Raw genomic sequence first — 16721 nt, 5'->3', positions numbered from 1 at the left:
TGATGTCGTATGACTACCCCCTGCTGAGAGCATAAAGAACTGTAGGATGGAAACAGGGGATTGGTTGGTATAACTTACATGCCCATTGCTTTAGGAAAGGTTTCTACCATTCACTAAATTGCGATGTTCAAAATCAAGATGAGAATTGTCTAAAATCTTTTATAGGGGGGCTGGAGGGGGACTGTCTGCCAAAGGAACAGGGCAGTGACACTGCTTGTTTCTGGCTGCCCGTTATTTAAGGGGCAGCATGGTGGCTCAGTGGTTAGCAGCTGTCGCCTCACAGCAAGAAGGACACAGATTTGATTCCCGGCCCCGGCCCCTTCTCTTGGAGACTGCATGTCCTCTAACGCTCATGTGGGTTTCCTCCCACATTCCAAAGACATGCAAGTCAGGTGGACTGGAGCCTCCAAATTAGTAGTAATAGGTCTAAATGTGAGAGTGATTATCTGCCTTGTGATGGACCGGGCTTCACTCTGAGGACTCCACAGAGTGGCGACAAAGCAGAGCGCAGTCAAGAACAAATCCTTCCTCCGGGCATCGGTGCCTTGTTCGATTGTTTTCAAAGTGAGCGTTATGCTTTATGTCCGCTGCACACCGAAAACCAGAGTGATGTGATGTCTACAGTTGCTAATGCAGCCATTAATGATATATGAGATATGTACCATGAAAGAAGAGAGGTTAGAGACAGTGACTGTTATCAAGCCAGCGGGGTCAAACGTCCCATTAGCCTGTTTATGTTGAGACTGATGGGGAGGTTGGAAGTTCTTAAGTGAGATATTATGGGTTGAGTGTAAACCAAAGTGGAGGTTCACTGTCAGTGTGAGTGTGGTGTAGGTGAGGTCTGATCTGTGCTGACGTCGGGTATCAAGGAGGGTGACTCTGGGATACGATAACTTACTGTTGAGCGTTGCGGAGATGTCATGAGCCTAATTCAGCCAAACAGCTGTGACGGGAGATAGGTGACAACCCCAAAGACATATCCACTCTCACCTACCCACATTTCCTCTAACAGCCAAGCCAGGTTTCTATGTAAGTGCTTGCCCTAATTCTCCCAAATTTGCCCTACTTTACAAGCGATAGTTACATCAGAGCCTGTGTATTGCTTAACACAACTGTTTGTGGAATATATTTATCAAGTTCATAATAAATTGAGTGACATACTGCAGCTGGGTTGAAGCTGAGAATGTCTTGAAGACTGTGTTGGTGTGTCATTATTGTAAGAATCTTTAGTTTCTTTCAAATTAAAGTGATTTCTTTCTTTCCTAAACATACAGTAATCATTACTTCGAAAGTCATGAAACCTGTTGACAATGTTCTCTTATATTTCTACAGTTATTATAGGTTAATACTGTAAGTTATCTGAGAAATTCATCAGAGTAGCATCATTTCAAAGTTTATTTCTGTCTCGTGGCTTCTCTTCTGATCTCGACTCTCTCCGGCCTTTCCCTCTGCCTGCCTGTTTGAGTGAGCCAAGGGAGGCATCGCCAAGTTCCCATGAGACCATGATGGCAGCTCATGCACTGCTTTCCTTCATCCTGCCTTCATTTCACATCTGTGGTGTTCAGTAATGTTCTGACCCACAGAAAATTGTATATTTAATAATGTTAGTAATAGTAAGGGCAAGGTGGTAAATTGTAGTTCTTCCATAGAGCATGAACATTTATGTACAATATTTAGCTACTGTAGTGCACAAAAGCAATTGTGAACAAATTAAGTTGCGTATCCCAGTTCGTTGCTACAAATTCAAGGTGTTAAGCAATGTCACATGGTTATTAAAGGGCTTACACTGACTATGCATAATGATGCGTTATGGCTGCTTTGTGGTGCACAGGGGCGCATTAAGACACAGGGGCTGGACCGGGCCGGACCGGGCCCCCTCTTCAGCCACCTCTTCACCACCGTCTGTCTGATAACCTATGGAAGCCCGTTTCCGCCACCTGTTAAAAAAAATCTGGCACTTTTCTCTTTTTTTCCATCATGAATTGAGATGCTAAGTCATTATTATGAGATGCTAAGTCATAATTATGAGATGCTAAGTCATTATTATGAGATGCTAAGTCATATTTATGAGATACTAAGTCATTATTATGAGCTACTATCTCATAATAAATCATAATAAATCTCATATTTCTGACCTACACCAGCCACTTTATCAGGTACACCTATCTAGTTATTATGAGACACTAAGTCATAATTATGAGATACTATCTAATAATTTTGAGATACTAAGTCATAATTATGAGATACTATCTAATAATTTTGAGATACTAAGTCATAATTATGAGATACTATCTCATAATTATGAGATGCTAAGTCATTATTATGAGCTACTATCTCATAATAAATCATAATAAATCTCATATTTCTGACCTACACCAGCCACTTTATCAGGTACACCTATCTAGTAGCGGCTGGTCATCTGTTGCTGTAGCCCATTTATCATAAGGGCCACAACTTGTGTGTTCAGATGCCCTTCTGCACTCTACTGTTGTAAAGACTGTTATTGGAGCATTTGTGGCCTTTCTGTTAGCTTGAACCAGTCTGTCCATTCTCCTCTGACCTCTGACCTCTCTCATTAATAAACTGTTTTCGGCCACAGAACTGCGGCTCACTGGATGTTTTTGGTTTATCACACCATTCTCTGTAAGCACTAGAGACTGTAGTGCATGAAAATCCCAAGAGGGCAGCTGTTTCTGAGATGCTGAACTACCACGTCTGGCACCAACAATCGCACCAATCAGTCAAAGTTGCTTAGATCACGCATCTTGCCCATTCTAACGTTTGGTCAAACAAAAAACTAAACCACTTCACCATGTCTGCATGCTTTATATATTGAGTTGCAGCCACACTAACTGGGACATCTTCGACGGAGACTTGAATAACAGGGTCTCTGTCATTACGGACTATATCAACTTCTGCATAAATACCACTATACCAGTCAAAACAATAAAGAAATATCCCAACTCCAAACCCTGGATTACCCCTCACATAAAAGAGAGCCTGAAAGAGAAGCATAAAGCTTTCAGGCTCAAAGACTGGGCTGGTCTCAGGACGGCAAACCGCACCATCACAAATGAGGTTCTCAAAGCAAAACTGAAATTTAAGGACAAACTAGAAAATGAATTCAGCAACATGAACACTAGACAAGCTTTCCAGATGGTGAAAACCCTGACTAGATGTGAACCCAAACACAGTCCATCAACATCAACTGACACAGAACTTCTCGCCACTAAACTGAACTCATTCTTCACCCGTTTCGACACTCAGGACTTCACAGACGAATGCGTCAAAGAGCTGAGAGCCCTCCCTCCACTGGACCCCAACGAGCCGGCCCCTTTCTCAGTGGAGGACGTAAGGCGCCAGCTTAGCCGGTGTAAGCCAGGCAAGGCCCCGGGGCCCGACAGCATCCCGGCAAGGGTGCTGAAGACCTGCGCCATGGAACTCTCACTAATTCTTCACTCACTCTTCTGCGAATCCTACCGGTCTGCCACGATACCCACCCTCTGGAAAACCGCAACGATAATTCCAGTGCCCAAAAAATCCTGACCCACAGAACTCAACCATTACTGAAGTGAATTATTGAAGTGCCTGGAGAATCTGCTGCTACATACCATCTTGCCAATTGTCAACCAACAACTGGACCCCCTCTAATTTGCCTACAGGGCCAAGAGGGGCACACAGGATTCTGTGGCCTGCCTGCTGCTCCTCCTCCTCCTCCAGCACCTGGATTCCCCAGGCACCTTCGCCAGGATCCTCTTCGTGGATTTCAGCTCTGCTTTTAATACCATCCAAAGGCATCTGTTGATCCGGAAGCTACACCAACTCAACACTCGCCCCCATCTGATCCATCTCCTGCACAACTTCCTCAGTGATAGACGGCAAGCAGTTCAGGTAGGCACAACAACATCACCTGCACTCATCACCAACACCGGAGCACCGCAGGGTTGTGTGCTGAGCCCGTTCCTCTACACACTGTACACCAATGACTGCACCAGCCCCTCACCCACCACCACTTACCTCAAATACTCTGACGACACTGCCATTCTTGCTTTTCTCACAGATAACCATTCTGTTCTGGACTATCATAACACTGTTGCACACTTCACCCAGTGGTGTGAGCGTAATTACCTTAATCTCAATGTCAGGAAAACAAAAGAAATAGTAATTGGTACCCCGTCACCCCAGCATCCCATCCTCATCAATAACGAAACCGCTGAAATAGTTGACAGCTTCAAATATGTCGGAATTACACTGGACAATAAACTCAGCTTTTACCATCACACAAAGGACATTCAAAAAAGGAGCCATCAAAGACTATCAGCCATCCGTAAACTCAAAGGACTCTATGTTGCCCCCCATCTCCTCCTACTGCTGTACCAAAGTATTGTCCAACCCATCCTGATCTACTGCTCCACTTGTCTCTTTAACATGCTCTGTCACAAACCGGGTTAAACTTACACGCATAACCAACACTGCTGCCAAGATTATGGCAGCAGAGATACTATGTGACAGGGTGACTCGCTGAGTCACCCTGTCACATAGTATCTCATAATTATGAGATACTATCATTATGACTTGGCATCTCATAATTATGAGATAGTATCTCATAAATATGACTTAGCATCTCCTAATTATGACTTAGTATCTCATAATTATGACTTGGCATCTCATAATTATGGCTTAGTATCTCATAATAATGATTTAGCATCTCATAATAATGACTTAGTATCTCATAATTATGACTTAGCATCTCAGAATTATGAGATGCTAAGTCATAATATTGAGAAAAAAATTTCAATTCATGATAGAAAAGAGAAAAGTGACAGATTTTTTTTAACAGGTGGCGGAAACGGGCTTCCATAGATAACCCGAGCCAGGAAATGAGAATAAAAAAACTTGTCAAGTCTGTTTTGTTTTTTTGTTGTTGTTGTTGGTTTTTTTTTTTTTTTTTTGGGGGGGGGGGGGAATTCAATTTCACACTCAATGGAACTTCTGTTTTTAGTCTTGCACTCAGACTTTGCCAATTTCTCACACAAAGATATAGAGAATGGAATGACACGCACATTTAGCCTATATCCATATCAATGTTTATGAAAGGCGTTCCATTAACTATTTTTGGTTAATTGTGGGAGTTAACGGGGTGGGACGTGAGGCAAAAGCAGGCTAAATTGGTTGGGATTTATTAAGAGAAACTTGCGTGACAGAAAATGTACGCGCGGTTTTATAAATCAGGTTATTTTTGCGTGTGCTGTTTTCCCATTTTTAACGTCTTTTATTGTGGAACATACACACGGTTTTATAAATGAGGCCCCAAGTCTACCGGGGGAAATGGGAAAAACACTCAACTTCAGTTGCCCACACTCTACCTTTGCCCAGCTATGACGCGCCTGCAAACGGCCTATCAGCTCTATGGGAATCTCTCTCGCTCGTTCGCTCGCTCTCTCTGCGTGCGTGCGTGCGTGTGTGTCAACTAGTTAGCTAACGTAAGCTACCTAGTTAGCTAGCTTTTTGAAACATCACATTTCATGATTCACTGGCAACGTTTATGCCAAGAAACAACTGTCGCTCATCATGAGAGAAGACCTCCGCTGCCACTGGATGTCTAAGCTTTCATGCCAAAGAGGATGAGAGACTTTGACCAGCTGCATAGAAAACAATGATAAGTTAGCTAACGTCAACGTTAGTCAAGCTATTGCTAACGTACAGCTTTTGGCCAAGCGACTATCTAGCTCGCTAGCATCCTGGGAAGGAAAGATCTGAGATTTTGCAAGGACTGAACGCGGAAGGAAGATATGAGGCAAGCTGGACAACTAATGTTAACGTTAGTAAGCTAGCTAACGTTATACTGGAATCCCAGCGTGGAAAACATATTTCACAGTGAGCACAATTATCAAACGTATCACGTAAAACAAAGCTAACATTAGCTAATGAGGGAACTGTTAACGTGCACCTAGAAACAGCGAACGATTAACTTAACGTCGTAGGCTAACGTTACATTTTAACTAGCTAGCTAATGTTAGCGACATTAACCAGCTAACGTTAGCGTTAAATGCTGATATGTGCGGCCTAACATTAGCCGGCAACTAGCGTTAAGCAATCTAACGTAAGCTAGTTAACGATGGCTAACCATGATAGTCAGCCAGTATGCTAACGTTAAAGCTAACCGCTATCGGTTATGTTTTCATATTCACTGAGATGATTGAAGGCGTTGGTGGTTAAACGGCTCAAATTTTAGACCGACCATCTGAAATAGGCTATATACTGATATTACTTAGCTAGCCTAAACTGTTTGCTAGCTTGCTAATGTCAATCGGCAAACTTAATCTAGCTGGGAGAGCATTGGCCTGGATATGAATATAGTGATTCTTTGCTGCTGACAGTCATCCCATCTGAAATTTAAAAAGTGTATCGACACATATTATTATAACTGGCTCCCCTGCCGTTTGTGTTTGACTTAAAAGCTAACACTTGCATACTACACTCTGTGCAATCAATGTATTCAATGGTAGTGTTAGCTGATGTTACTCACAGTCTAACCTTTGTTTTAAGTGATAAGTTAACATTATCTTTCCGGACTCTAGCGTTATAGCTAGTGAAAGTATTATTGTGAACTAAAACTAAAGTTCTCAACGTTACATGTCAAATGAACAAGTATGAATTTGGTTTCACAACTCTGATGCAGTTCCGTTTAGCTTGTGATCTTTTGCTAAATGAAACCAAGGCAAGCTGAATTCAAGAGGAACCTCTGTATATACATAATCGTAGTGCAATTTTACCAAGTTCTATAAGTAAAATAAACAGAAAAGCCAGTATAAGGTGTCATCTCTGCAACTGATGTGTTTGTGTAGACAGTGCAAAGCTGTACCACAACAGATGAAATCACATTGTGATTCTCACTGTAATCTCACAAATCAGTTTTGCCCACTGAATAGAACATAAACATTCTGACAATGTATTAGAAAGCAAACCAGTTTTGATTTTTCTTACAGATGAATGTTTTTTCATACATTCAGTGGGTTACCAATGTGCCAAAAAGTCACTCTCCTGATTACCCGACAAGGATTAGGCTAGATTTTGGCAACGGCGGTGCAGGGAGGGAGCACATTCTGGCACAAGAATATGCATGGACTCTTGAACTCAACTGAAGAATACAAATCGGAGATTCAGAACTATCATGCTTGATGAAAAGGTCTTGGTTAACCTGCCATCCCCAATGGAAGTGCCATTGTAGACGCAAGACACTGTGGCTCCAACTGCTGCACAATTTTTTGAGCTACAGCCTTAGAGGAAGCATTGCAACTTTGGGTTGATCTAACCTGAAGGTGGAGATGGGTTCCCAAGCTCTTCAAATATTGCGGCAGGGTGTGTGGGCTTCACTCACAGGAGGCTGGTATGTGGACCCCCATCAGAGTACATTCTCCAACTGCTTCCACCTCTACCTTTGGATATTCCTCCTGGCCTTCCCTTTCCTGCTGTACATGGTGAGCACAATTGCACAGGAAGCTGATCACCAGTTTATCCACACATATGAATGAATGAATCAATTCAATTAAGGCCGAAGTCTTTATTTATAGTCTTAAGAATTGCTTTTATTTAACAAGTACAACTGTTGCACAAGGAATTTAACACATTACATTTACACAATACATGATGTAACATGACTGTAACATAACCTCATATTTATTGCTGACAAGACATACTGTATGACAGACTAAACAAACACACTACAAGTATACATTAAAATCTGAAGAGTTGTTCCAGTGTTGCAGCACTGGCAAAATTAGGCCAAATATTAAAACATTCAGTTTATCTGCATGTCAAAATGCAGTGACTGCCTCATTTCTACTTTCTTTGGCAGGCTTTTCTTTTATAGTACCAAAGAGCTTCATCCACAAGCTTCTGTGGCCAGTGGGCTGCTTCTTTATGATAACTGCATTGCGCCATATTAAGTACATTGTTGGTGTGTTTCCTGGTGTCACTGTTTGCCAGCTGTTATTGAATAGTGCCTGTCATCCCTTGAGGTAAACCAGCATTACCTCATTTCCGTATGTAGTCTCAATTGCTGTCATCGTCTTTTCACTCCCTCTTAGGCTCTTCCTCCCAGCTTGGTGGTAGCAGGCGTGTACTGTGCTGTGGTGGCGGTCTTCTTCACAGCCATCAAGGTGGTGAACTACCGGCTTCACGCTATGTTCGACCTTGGGGAGATTGTAGAGAAGAAGCAGGCCTCACTCACAGCTGAAGCCCCAAGGATGGAAGAAGGAGACGAAGGGTCAGGTGCCCACGATGGGAATCAGCACAGGTAACAAGGATACAGATGTTGGAGAAAATCTGTGAAATCGCGTTTTATTCATGTGCTGCAGCCTTTTGATTTCATGCATGTGCCCCATTGTGTAACTTCCTCACAGGGACAGTCATGTTGGTGTGGAGATGACTGTGTTTCGGAAGGTCAACTCAACACCCCCGGTGCGCTGCAGCTCCCAGCATTCTCTGTTTGGACTAAACCAGGTGTCGGTGAGGGTTGCCATACTTTACAGTAGCATGCAGTTATCCTAGCCTATTATTGTGTGATTGCTGAGTCAGCAAGCACAGGTATAATCTTCTCGCTCTTTATTATTTTTCTTCCGTATGTTTTTTGGCACCTATCTACTCCTTCATACTTTCAGCTAGAAATTCCGCTCAGCTCCTTCACAGAAGTGTTTTAAACTGCCACATTTCTCACAGTTTTAACATTACATACACATATTATAATTTGCTTCAGCCATTTCAGTTTGAACAGAAGATCCACAGTCATGTTCAAAAACACGCACGCACACACACACACACACACACAGCTGCTGGTGCGTATATAGTACCAGTATGTGTACCAGTATGTGCCAGTACCAGTACTTGTATAGTCTGCCACACACACTACACACCGGTACACATCCACCTGCATGCACACACACGCACACACACACACACACACATACACAGACAGTTACTGGTACCAGTATGTGCCAGTGCCAGTGCATGTATAGTCTGCCACACGCATTACACATCAGTACACATCCACCCTCATACACACACACACACACACAGCCACTGGTACATATATAGGACCAGTATCAGTACCTAGTATCCCTGTTTTACCAGGAGAGTGAGACAGCAACTGAAGAACAGGGAGAGTGAAGCAGATGAGACTGAGTCAACAAGTGGAGACAGACATAAATATGTGACATAGATATAGCCATAGGATAAGAAAGAGGGAAAGAGGAGAGTGATAGACCGGTCACAGACAGCCAACAGAAAGGGTGAGCTGTACCCACACTAAACTGCACCAGTGTTTTTTACTGACAAGCCACAGTTTGCGCTCTCAGCAATCACACGCATTTTCTCCAGAAAATGCACCTTTCTAGTTATCATATAATGTTATGATATGGGCTACCAATTTTGTTGGACTAACTGTGTGGCTTATTTATTTATTTGAATCTTCAGGAGTTTTTGCCCCAGTTGGAGGACACCGGGGGCACTAAGGGTATGTATCTATGTTTTATGTAGCCATACGGCATACTAGGTTGGGTTAGGTTTACCAGTGATATATAATGTATAAGCCTAAACTAATGCATTTTTCTGTACACCGTCCTTGCAGCAGAGTCAGTGTAAAAGTAGCCTAAGTCATAAAACAGCATTTAATTTTAAGTGTTGAATATGCACTGTTGTTTTGATTCTGGGGGTTACTTTACATCTAGCTTCACTTCTTTCGTTTCACCTCAGATATCAAGGAGCTAATGCGGGAACAAGGCAGCAATAATGTAATTGTGACTTCAGCTCACCGCGAGATCCTACGCCAGAGCTCCCAGGACACCATTAGTAAGTCTGCTACTGTTCATCCACCGGAAATAGCATGATATACACTGTACACAGTCTAACCCTGTCTGTAAAAAAAGTCATGCTCAGGAGCACAGGCTATAAACATACAAATATAGCCATTCCATTATAGCAGTGGTTCTCAATCCTGGTCCCTGCAACCCAGAGTACTGCTGTTTTTCTAATCTATCACCTAGTTAATTGCATTCACCTGGCATCCCAGGTATAAATCAGTCCCTTTAGAACCACTACATTATAGCCTTTCCAAGTCCATTTTTTTCTTGATGTTGTGGTTTGTATATTCTGATTTTGGTCTCTCTCACTTTACAGGGGCTGCCAGTGTGGTCCAGTCCTGCATTGCTGCTGCTCTGGGAGGTGAATTCCCAGGTCTAATGGGAGTGCCTGGAGTGTCAATTGGATTTGGAGAGCCTGGAGATTGCCTATCTATCCCCCCCTCACCCTCCAGCCAGGAAGATGGAGGAGAGAAAGAACAGCTGCAGGAGGTGGAGGGGTTGCCAGAGCAACTGTCTCAGCAGAGTCCTGAGGAAAACGGGATGGGGGCCTACTCTCCCCTGGGTCCCTCTGCTGAATCTGAGAGCCTCGGGGACACTCCTCTTAGCCCCCTTATAAAGAGCAGCTTAAGTGAGGAGCTGAGTGAGAATCTTCTGGGTTTGGGCCTTGACCCCGTGGCATTTGCGCCGGGGACTGAGCACCCAGGCAGCCGCAGCGGGGTGGCTCTAGCTGCCGGATCCACAGACAGCTGTTTCAGCGCGGGTGGAGCCACCACAGACCGCGAGACCCTTAGCACTGTTAGCAGCTACCGCAGTGAGAAGACAGATTCCACCCAGCTGGAGAGCCCTTCATTCAGCCAGCCACGGCCTGCAGATGCGCGGGTGTCTGCCTCAGCACCAGCGGTGGGCTCCAGCCTCCCAGGATCCACAGAGGATCCAGCAGGACTGGGTGGCAGTGATACTGACAATCTGTCGGACAGTGTGCTATTGCGCTCCCCTTCCAAAGATTTCTCCCTGGGCCAGGGGCTAGACAGAACGCTTGTTGAAGGAGAGGACTTGCCCTCTGTACCCTCCGATATTGCACAGCCCCCTCCCCTCCAGAACTCTTCCCCCTCAAGTAGTGGCCACTCAGAGGTTTGTGATTTAGACAGAATTGTCCCAGTTCCCCCACTGCCCCCGCCTCGGCAGGCCAACTCGGTGCCCTCAGGGCTGGCCCTGGGTCTTGTGTGTTCTGAGCCTGCTCTGCCCATTTCCTCTACCCCCTTCCTACTGTCTGACCAACCCACTCTGCAGGCCCAGCAGGTGGTGCGCCCTAAAGACTTGAAGCTGCTGCGGGCCAGCGGCAGTAGTGTGGGGCACAGGCCGGGGCGACGGAAAGCTCCTCGGAAGCGGGCCGGGGCAGGAAGCAGCAGTTTTGACTGCGGCTCTTACAGGCGTCACCACAATCACAGGCAACACAGAGACTACATCCCAGTGCGCAACCGGCTGGGCACCAAGGCTTACAGTGAAAGCCTGTTTGAGGATTCCAGCGACGAGGATGATGGCAGCGACATGAGTGCTGGCTCCAGCCTGGGCTCTCAGCGGCGATATAGCTCGGATGACGACGACGATGATGATGATGACTCAAGTTCCTCTACCTCCTGCTACTCCCCAGACCTCGCTAACACTGGCATTACGTCCCCACTCCCCTCTGCCCCTCAACTGCCCACTCCGAGGGAAGGGGATATACCCGAGACTGCTGGCCCCTCACATTCTCGCGCTGCCCAGCGCTCTGCTAGCACGGCTAGCGCTAAGACTCATGCGAGAGTGCTAAGTATGGATGGGGCAGGTGGAGGCCAGAGCAACACAGCAGCCCTGCCCTCCACTCTGCTTACTATGCCCTCCTCCTCCACCCCTGCCCCTCGCACCCTGACCATCTCCAAGTCGGATCTGGAGGCCCGCACCATCCATACTGACAGCTTCCCAGGGACTCATCACCACCGGCTGGATTCACTGGGAGGCTCCTGGACTGGCAACCAGATGGGCTGGAGGGCAGGAGAGCTGGTTGAAGAGGGAGCTGTGGGGGGAGGTGAGTCCAAAATACCTACATATATTAGAGTATCACATTGTCCTTCCATGTTTTGCATGATTTGTCATACTAGTACTCTATGTATAGGAGTGCAAATTTAATGCATGTACCCAGTACATTTTCATAGACACATTGACAACTGTGGGACCTCACATAGAGCACAAAGAAATGGTGCAGGACATACTATGGACAATACACTATACATATCATATGCAGTATGGTTGCAGCCATAGAGGAAAGTGTATAGTGAGTGACCTGTAGTATTTGAACAGTGTACCATGAGGAAGTTATGCTGAGTAGAATGAAACCATGAATATTAAACAATGTATGCTTCAAAAGTTGGTCAAATTAATATAATTGTTTAAATAAGCTATAAAACATGAAAAAAAAGTTGATAAACTATGGACTTGTTTTCCAGACAGGATACAAATCAAAACAGAATCTAGAATAGTTAAAAGTGTCTTTCTTTTCTTGGTTGCATTTGCTTTAGTTATTTCTCGACTAAGGAGCTCACAACATAGATAATCAATGATGGCTAATCAGACCTGCGTGTGGAATGTTTCTTCAAAACCATGAAATGGACTTAGTCCTGTATGTGCTATTATAGCAAAATATATTTATATGCGCCTTTCAAAACAAATGTTACAAAGTGCTTTACGAAGAATACAGAGAACACAACAGAGCAAGTAATACAAATCAAGTGAGACAAAACAAAATAAATTAACAGTTAAATGCAAGGTCATAAAAATGAGTTTTGAGCAGTGTCTTAAAACATGTACAGAGGGATCTTGATGTGTGTTGGCTGATGTGTTGAGGCTCTGATTGCAAAGTCACCTCTTGACTTCAGCCTGGACCTGGGGACAGTCCAGAGCTTTGTCAGCTGATCTAAGACTGCACTCTTGTACATACAGGGATACAAGTTCCATGATATGGGTAGGAGGTAAGCCAGTCACTGCTTTAAAAGTAATCAATAAACTCTTGGAATTCAAGTAACAATTCTGAAATCAACAGGATGGCAGTGCTAATTTGCTAAAATGGGAGTTATATGCTCTCTCCTAGCATACCTATTAAGGCCAGAATACAGGAAAATGCTGTTGTTACTATGGGATGATTGACAGCACGAATGACTTCATCCATATTTGAAAAGGATAGATTCTAGATATATTTCTTAACTGATAGAAATAAGACTAAACAGCAATTTGGACTGGGGTAAAATACAACAACCAGTCATCTTAGCAAATCAAATTATATCAAAGCCATTTAAATACAAAAAAATCATCAAACACATCAAACAAATCCAACACTGGAATATTTGTAAATTGTGGATTCATTAAAATCCTGGGCTAATGTTTTTAAGCCTCTCTTGGTACTAAGAGGTAAACACTGACGTAGCCTGTTCTCCAACAGTCAAACCTGACCTCTTGGAGCCTGAATTTAAGGCCTCATGTGGCCCTGAATAGCACTAGTTTTCTTTTATGTTGGTTAATCCAGGTTTAATCCAGGACTATTTGAAACTGTATTTGTGAAGGCAGAGCTAGTCCAGTTTTGAAGAAGTTCTTTGTGAGGACCTGTATTTCTTGGCTTCTTAACATCAGTTTGCAGGGCACAGTGCGGCTGCCAAACTGCTGACCATTGATGCCATATTTTCACTTAACTCTTTGCTTTTATGTAGTTTTACAGCTCCAATCTTAAAATAGCACAAGTGAGGGCAACCTTATGTTAATTACAAGGGTGTAGCCATGGACAAACTCTTCATCTTTCATTATACATATTGGCATATATTTCACTTTGCCCAAAATGTCTCTTAAATAAGTGATGCAAGCTACCTGTTTGACAATAGCTGGTTTGCCCAACTACATTCTACATGCAGTTGTTACCATGGCATAATTAAAATCCAGAATTATTTGGAGAGAATAAATGTTTAATATTATTCCCTCTCAAATGTAAATGATGCCTTGCAAAATGTGCACTGACACTGTAATGTAAACCCTTGCATTGATGTAACTGATCACCTTCCTGCAGCTATGGCTCCAGAGGATGGGGGCAAACGGGACTCGGTGAGCAGTGTTAAGAGGACCCAGGCCATCCGCAGGAGACACAATGCAGGGAGCAACCCTACACCGCCCCCGTCCACCATGGGATCCCCTCCCAGGTTAGTCGACTCAGCACACCTGAGCCTGGGTTATGGCTGATGCCTGGTCTCAGTTGGCTCTGTGCTGTGGCTGGCTAGCTCATATCAAATGCATTTATTTTCTACAATCTCGACCAAGTCTGCTGTGTTTTACAACCTTGTCAAAACTGTCAGCAAGTTACAGTATTTAGGACATAGGAATTATTAATCCCAGTTAGAATTGCCACTGTTTATTAGGGAAAATATTTGCACAGCATGCTGTTTTAGGAGTACACCATATCAAAGTTATATACAGCACAACTTATTGGGAAAATTAATGAAACTGTCCTTACTCTGTAAATTGCTACTGTGTGTGTCTGTGATGGAGCATGGCACCACTTAAATTGTATTTTAAAGGTAATGACATCTATATTTTTACACATATCACTCTCTTTTATTTGTGCTGTTGTTCCTGTAGCCTCCAGGACCTCCAGCGGGCTCGAACCTCCTCCCATTCACGGACCCGTACCCTTCCCTCAGCCTTACAGTTTGCCTCCTCATTGCTGCTGCCCCGTGGTGGCATCCACGAGGCCTCCACCTTTGACGATACATCAGAGGGGGCAGTGCACTACTTCTATGATGAAAGTGGTGAGTGAACACCAACGACGGTGCTTGCCGTTAATTCTAAACAATAATGGATAGCAAGAACCTGTGAACATCTATTCTAATAAAGCCAAATTTATAAAAAGGCTTGTACTAGGGATACAACACATGTGTTTGTGTCAGGTGTTTTCTATTTGTACTGAAAATGGTAGTGTCCTAGGTTTATTCCTTGTTGAATGTACTACATTTGAGTTTGCCTTGTGTTATTGTGTAACAGGAGTGAAGAGGTCGTACACATTTGGGCCTGCTGGAGGCGGTTATGAGGACCCAGTGCAGTAAGTTATCAAGTTGCTATTATCAAGTGACTCTGAATGAGTTTAACACTGCATGATTTTATTTTGCCATGGAAAAATATTATATTGTGAAATTTCACTCTTGCAGAGAGAGGGAGAGACAGTCCCAGTCCTCCAGCTTCACCTCCACTGAGGTCCAGGAAGGGGCACCAGTCCTGTCCATGCTCCAGCCCAGACCTGTGGTCTTACAGGGCATGCAGGTGCGCAGGGTGCCTTTGGAAATGCCTGAGGTTAGCAATCTTTGATACTTCAGTGTCAGATTATATTCTATGTAGAATGTCATGCAAATAAGCCAGAAGCTTCTCTACCTCAGAGGAAACTATAGCAAGGTTGTTCTCGTTGTTTGCTCTTCTGCATTCATCACTCATTTCTCACCTCATCTCTCTCTAGTTTGATCTGGATCACGAGTCTCTACAAGAGTCCCAGGAAAACACACTGATGATTGAGGAGAAGGCCAAACCCAAACAGTACTATCGCTTTTGGGTGCTGCCGGGGAAGTGGCTGAGGGTTCGATATGATCGACTGGCCCTTCTGGCCTTGTTGGACAGGTAAGACAGACTGTTTGTGTAGGGGTGAGATGATATTCCATACATGGTCCCTTGTTTTCAAAAACAAAGCAAAGCATTTTGCACTTCCCTAATATCAATGGCTTGCATGTGATCAATTATACTAGGAGCACATTTAGAAGTCATAGTTCAATCCCATTTTGCCATTTCTGACTTATCCTGCTTTGAAAGTAAAATCATATTATTCTCTGGCTGCAAAATACACTGCAAAATCCAGATTTGACTGACAAAAGCAATCATAGATGCATACATGCATTTGTGTGTATTTGTTGAGAGAAATTCTCTGTATCTTCCATTTTGTTTTTCCTTGGTTGACCAATTCTTCTTGCAGTGTTGAGAAAAGCAACTAATAAGATGAAGCAAGTAAAAAATCTGCCAGGCTAGCATGAACACACCTGTCTTACTCACTCCTAATAATTAACCTACAACTCTGTATTCATTGTGCAACCAACTTTTAAAGCAAAGCAATGCATTTTCTGCGAAACAGGTGCACAACGACCCACCCCAAAACAGAGGTGACCTAATTGATTATATCCTTGTCAAATAACTTTGTGATTTAACATACAAATCTATCAGACAGTGGAGCCCAAACATCAATGTTTAGCTGTCCAAATACTTATGGAGCCAATCTAGCTGTGGATTGATCCCTCTGCACCCCGTTATCAGGAACCGCCGTGTGGGGGAGAATGTGTTTGCTGTGGTGCTGGCCAGCCTAGTGGCCTTCCTGGGGTTCCTGCTGCTGCACCAGGGCTTTTTCAGGGACATCTGGGTCTTCCAGTTCTGCCTGGTCATCGCTAGCTGCCAGTACTCTTTACTGAAGGTACTTTACCTCTGGATTTTAAGTACGAAATTGGTCTTTGTTAAAAAGGTCTTAAATTTATCTTGACCAAACTTGCAGACACACTGTTTTTATCTTCTGTATACATTATACAGTGCAATATCTGCATCAGAATTGTCTTGAGCGTTGTATATGATCTCTTCACTCCTGTCTCCTTTCAGTGTGGCTTCTCCTTTTTTTTTTTTTATGAAAAATCTATGTGAAAACTTATGAAGCTAACACTACCTCCCTCTATGTTCTCTTAGAGTGTACAACCAGATGCAGCTTCTCCAATGCACGTGAGTGTTGTTTTTACATGCTTAAATTTAATCACAGCAAAAACCTGG

At 43.8% G+C, this 16721-nt stretch overlaps 1 protein-coding gene across 1 annotated transcript in view; it reads left to right on the top strand.

The window, feature by feature from the left end:
* The first annotated feature begins 5480 nt into the window (after window positions 1-5480).
* Window positions 5481-16721, top strand: part of LOC139910744 (pecanex-like protein 3) — a 28365-nt gene continuing 17124 nt past the window's right edge. The window contains exons 1-14 of the mRNA XM_071898146.2: window positions 5481-5877; window positions 6990-7481; window positions 8091-8299; window positions 8406-8511; window positions 9475-9514; window positions 9754-9849; window positions 10177-11925; window positions 13948-14077; window positions 14514-14683; window positions 14916-14973; window positions 15080-15221; window positions 15382-15539; window positions 16224-16377; window positions 16641-16673. Coding sequence (XP_071754247.2) covers window positions 7329-7481; window positions 8091-8299; window positions 8406-8511; window positions 9475-9514; window positions 9754-9849; window positions 10177-11925; window positions 13948-14077; window positions 14514-14683; window positions 14916-14973; window positions 15080-15221; window positions 15382-15539; window positions 16224-16377; window positions 16641-16673 — 3198 coding nt within the window. The 5' untranslated portion in view covers window positions 5481-5877; window positions 6990-7328. The remainder of the gene's footprint in view (window positions 5878-6989; window positions 7482-8090; window positions 8300-8405; window positions 8512-9474; window positions 9515-9753; window positions 9850-10176; window positions 11926-13947; window positions 14078-14513; window positions 14684-14915; window positions 14974-15079; window positions 15222-15381; window positions 15540-16223; window positions 16378-16640; window positions 16674-16721) is intronic.

This window comes from Centroberyx gerrardi, chromosome 11, assembly GCF_048128805.1.
Source record: "Centroberyx gerrardi isolate f3 chromosome 11, fCenGer3.hap1.cur.20231027, whole genome shotgun sequence".
In the NCBI taxonomy this organism is placed as follows: Eukaryota; Metazoa; Chordata; class Actinopteri; order Beryciformes; family Berycidae; genus Centroberyx; species Centroberyx gerrardi.
Note: the sequence above shows the minus strand (reverse complement) of the source record. Positions and strands in the feature narration are given on the sequence as shown.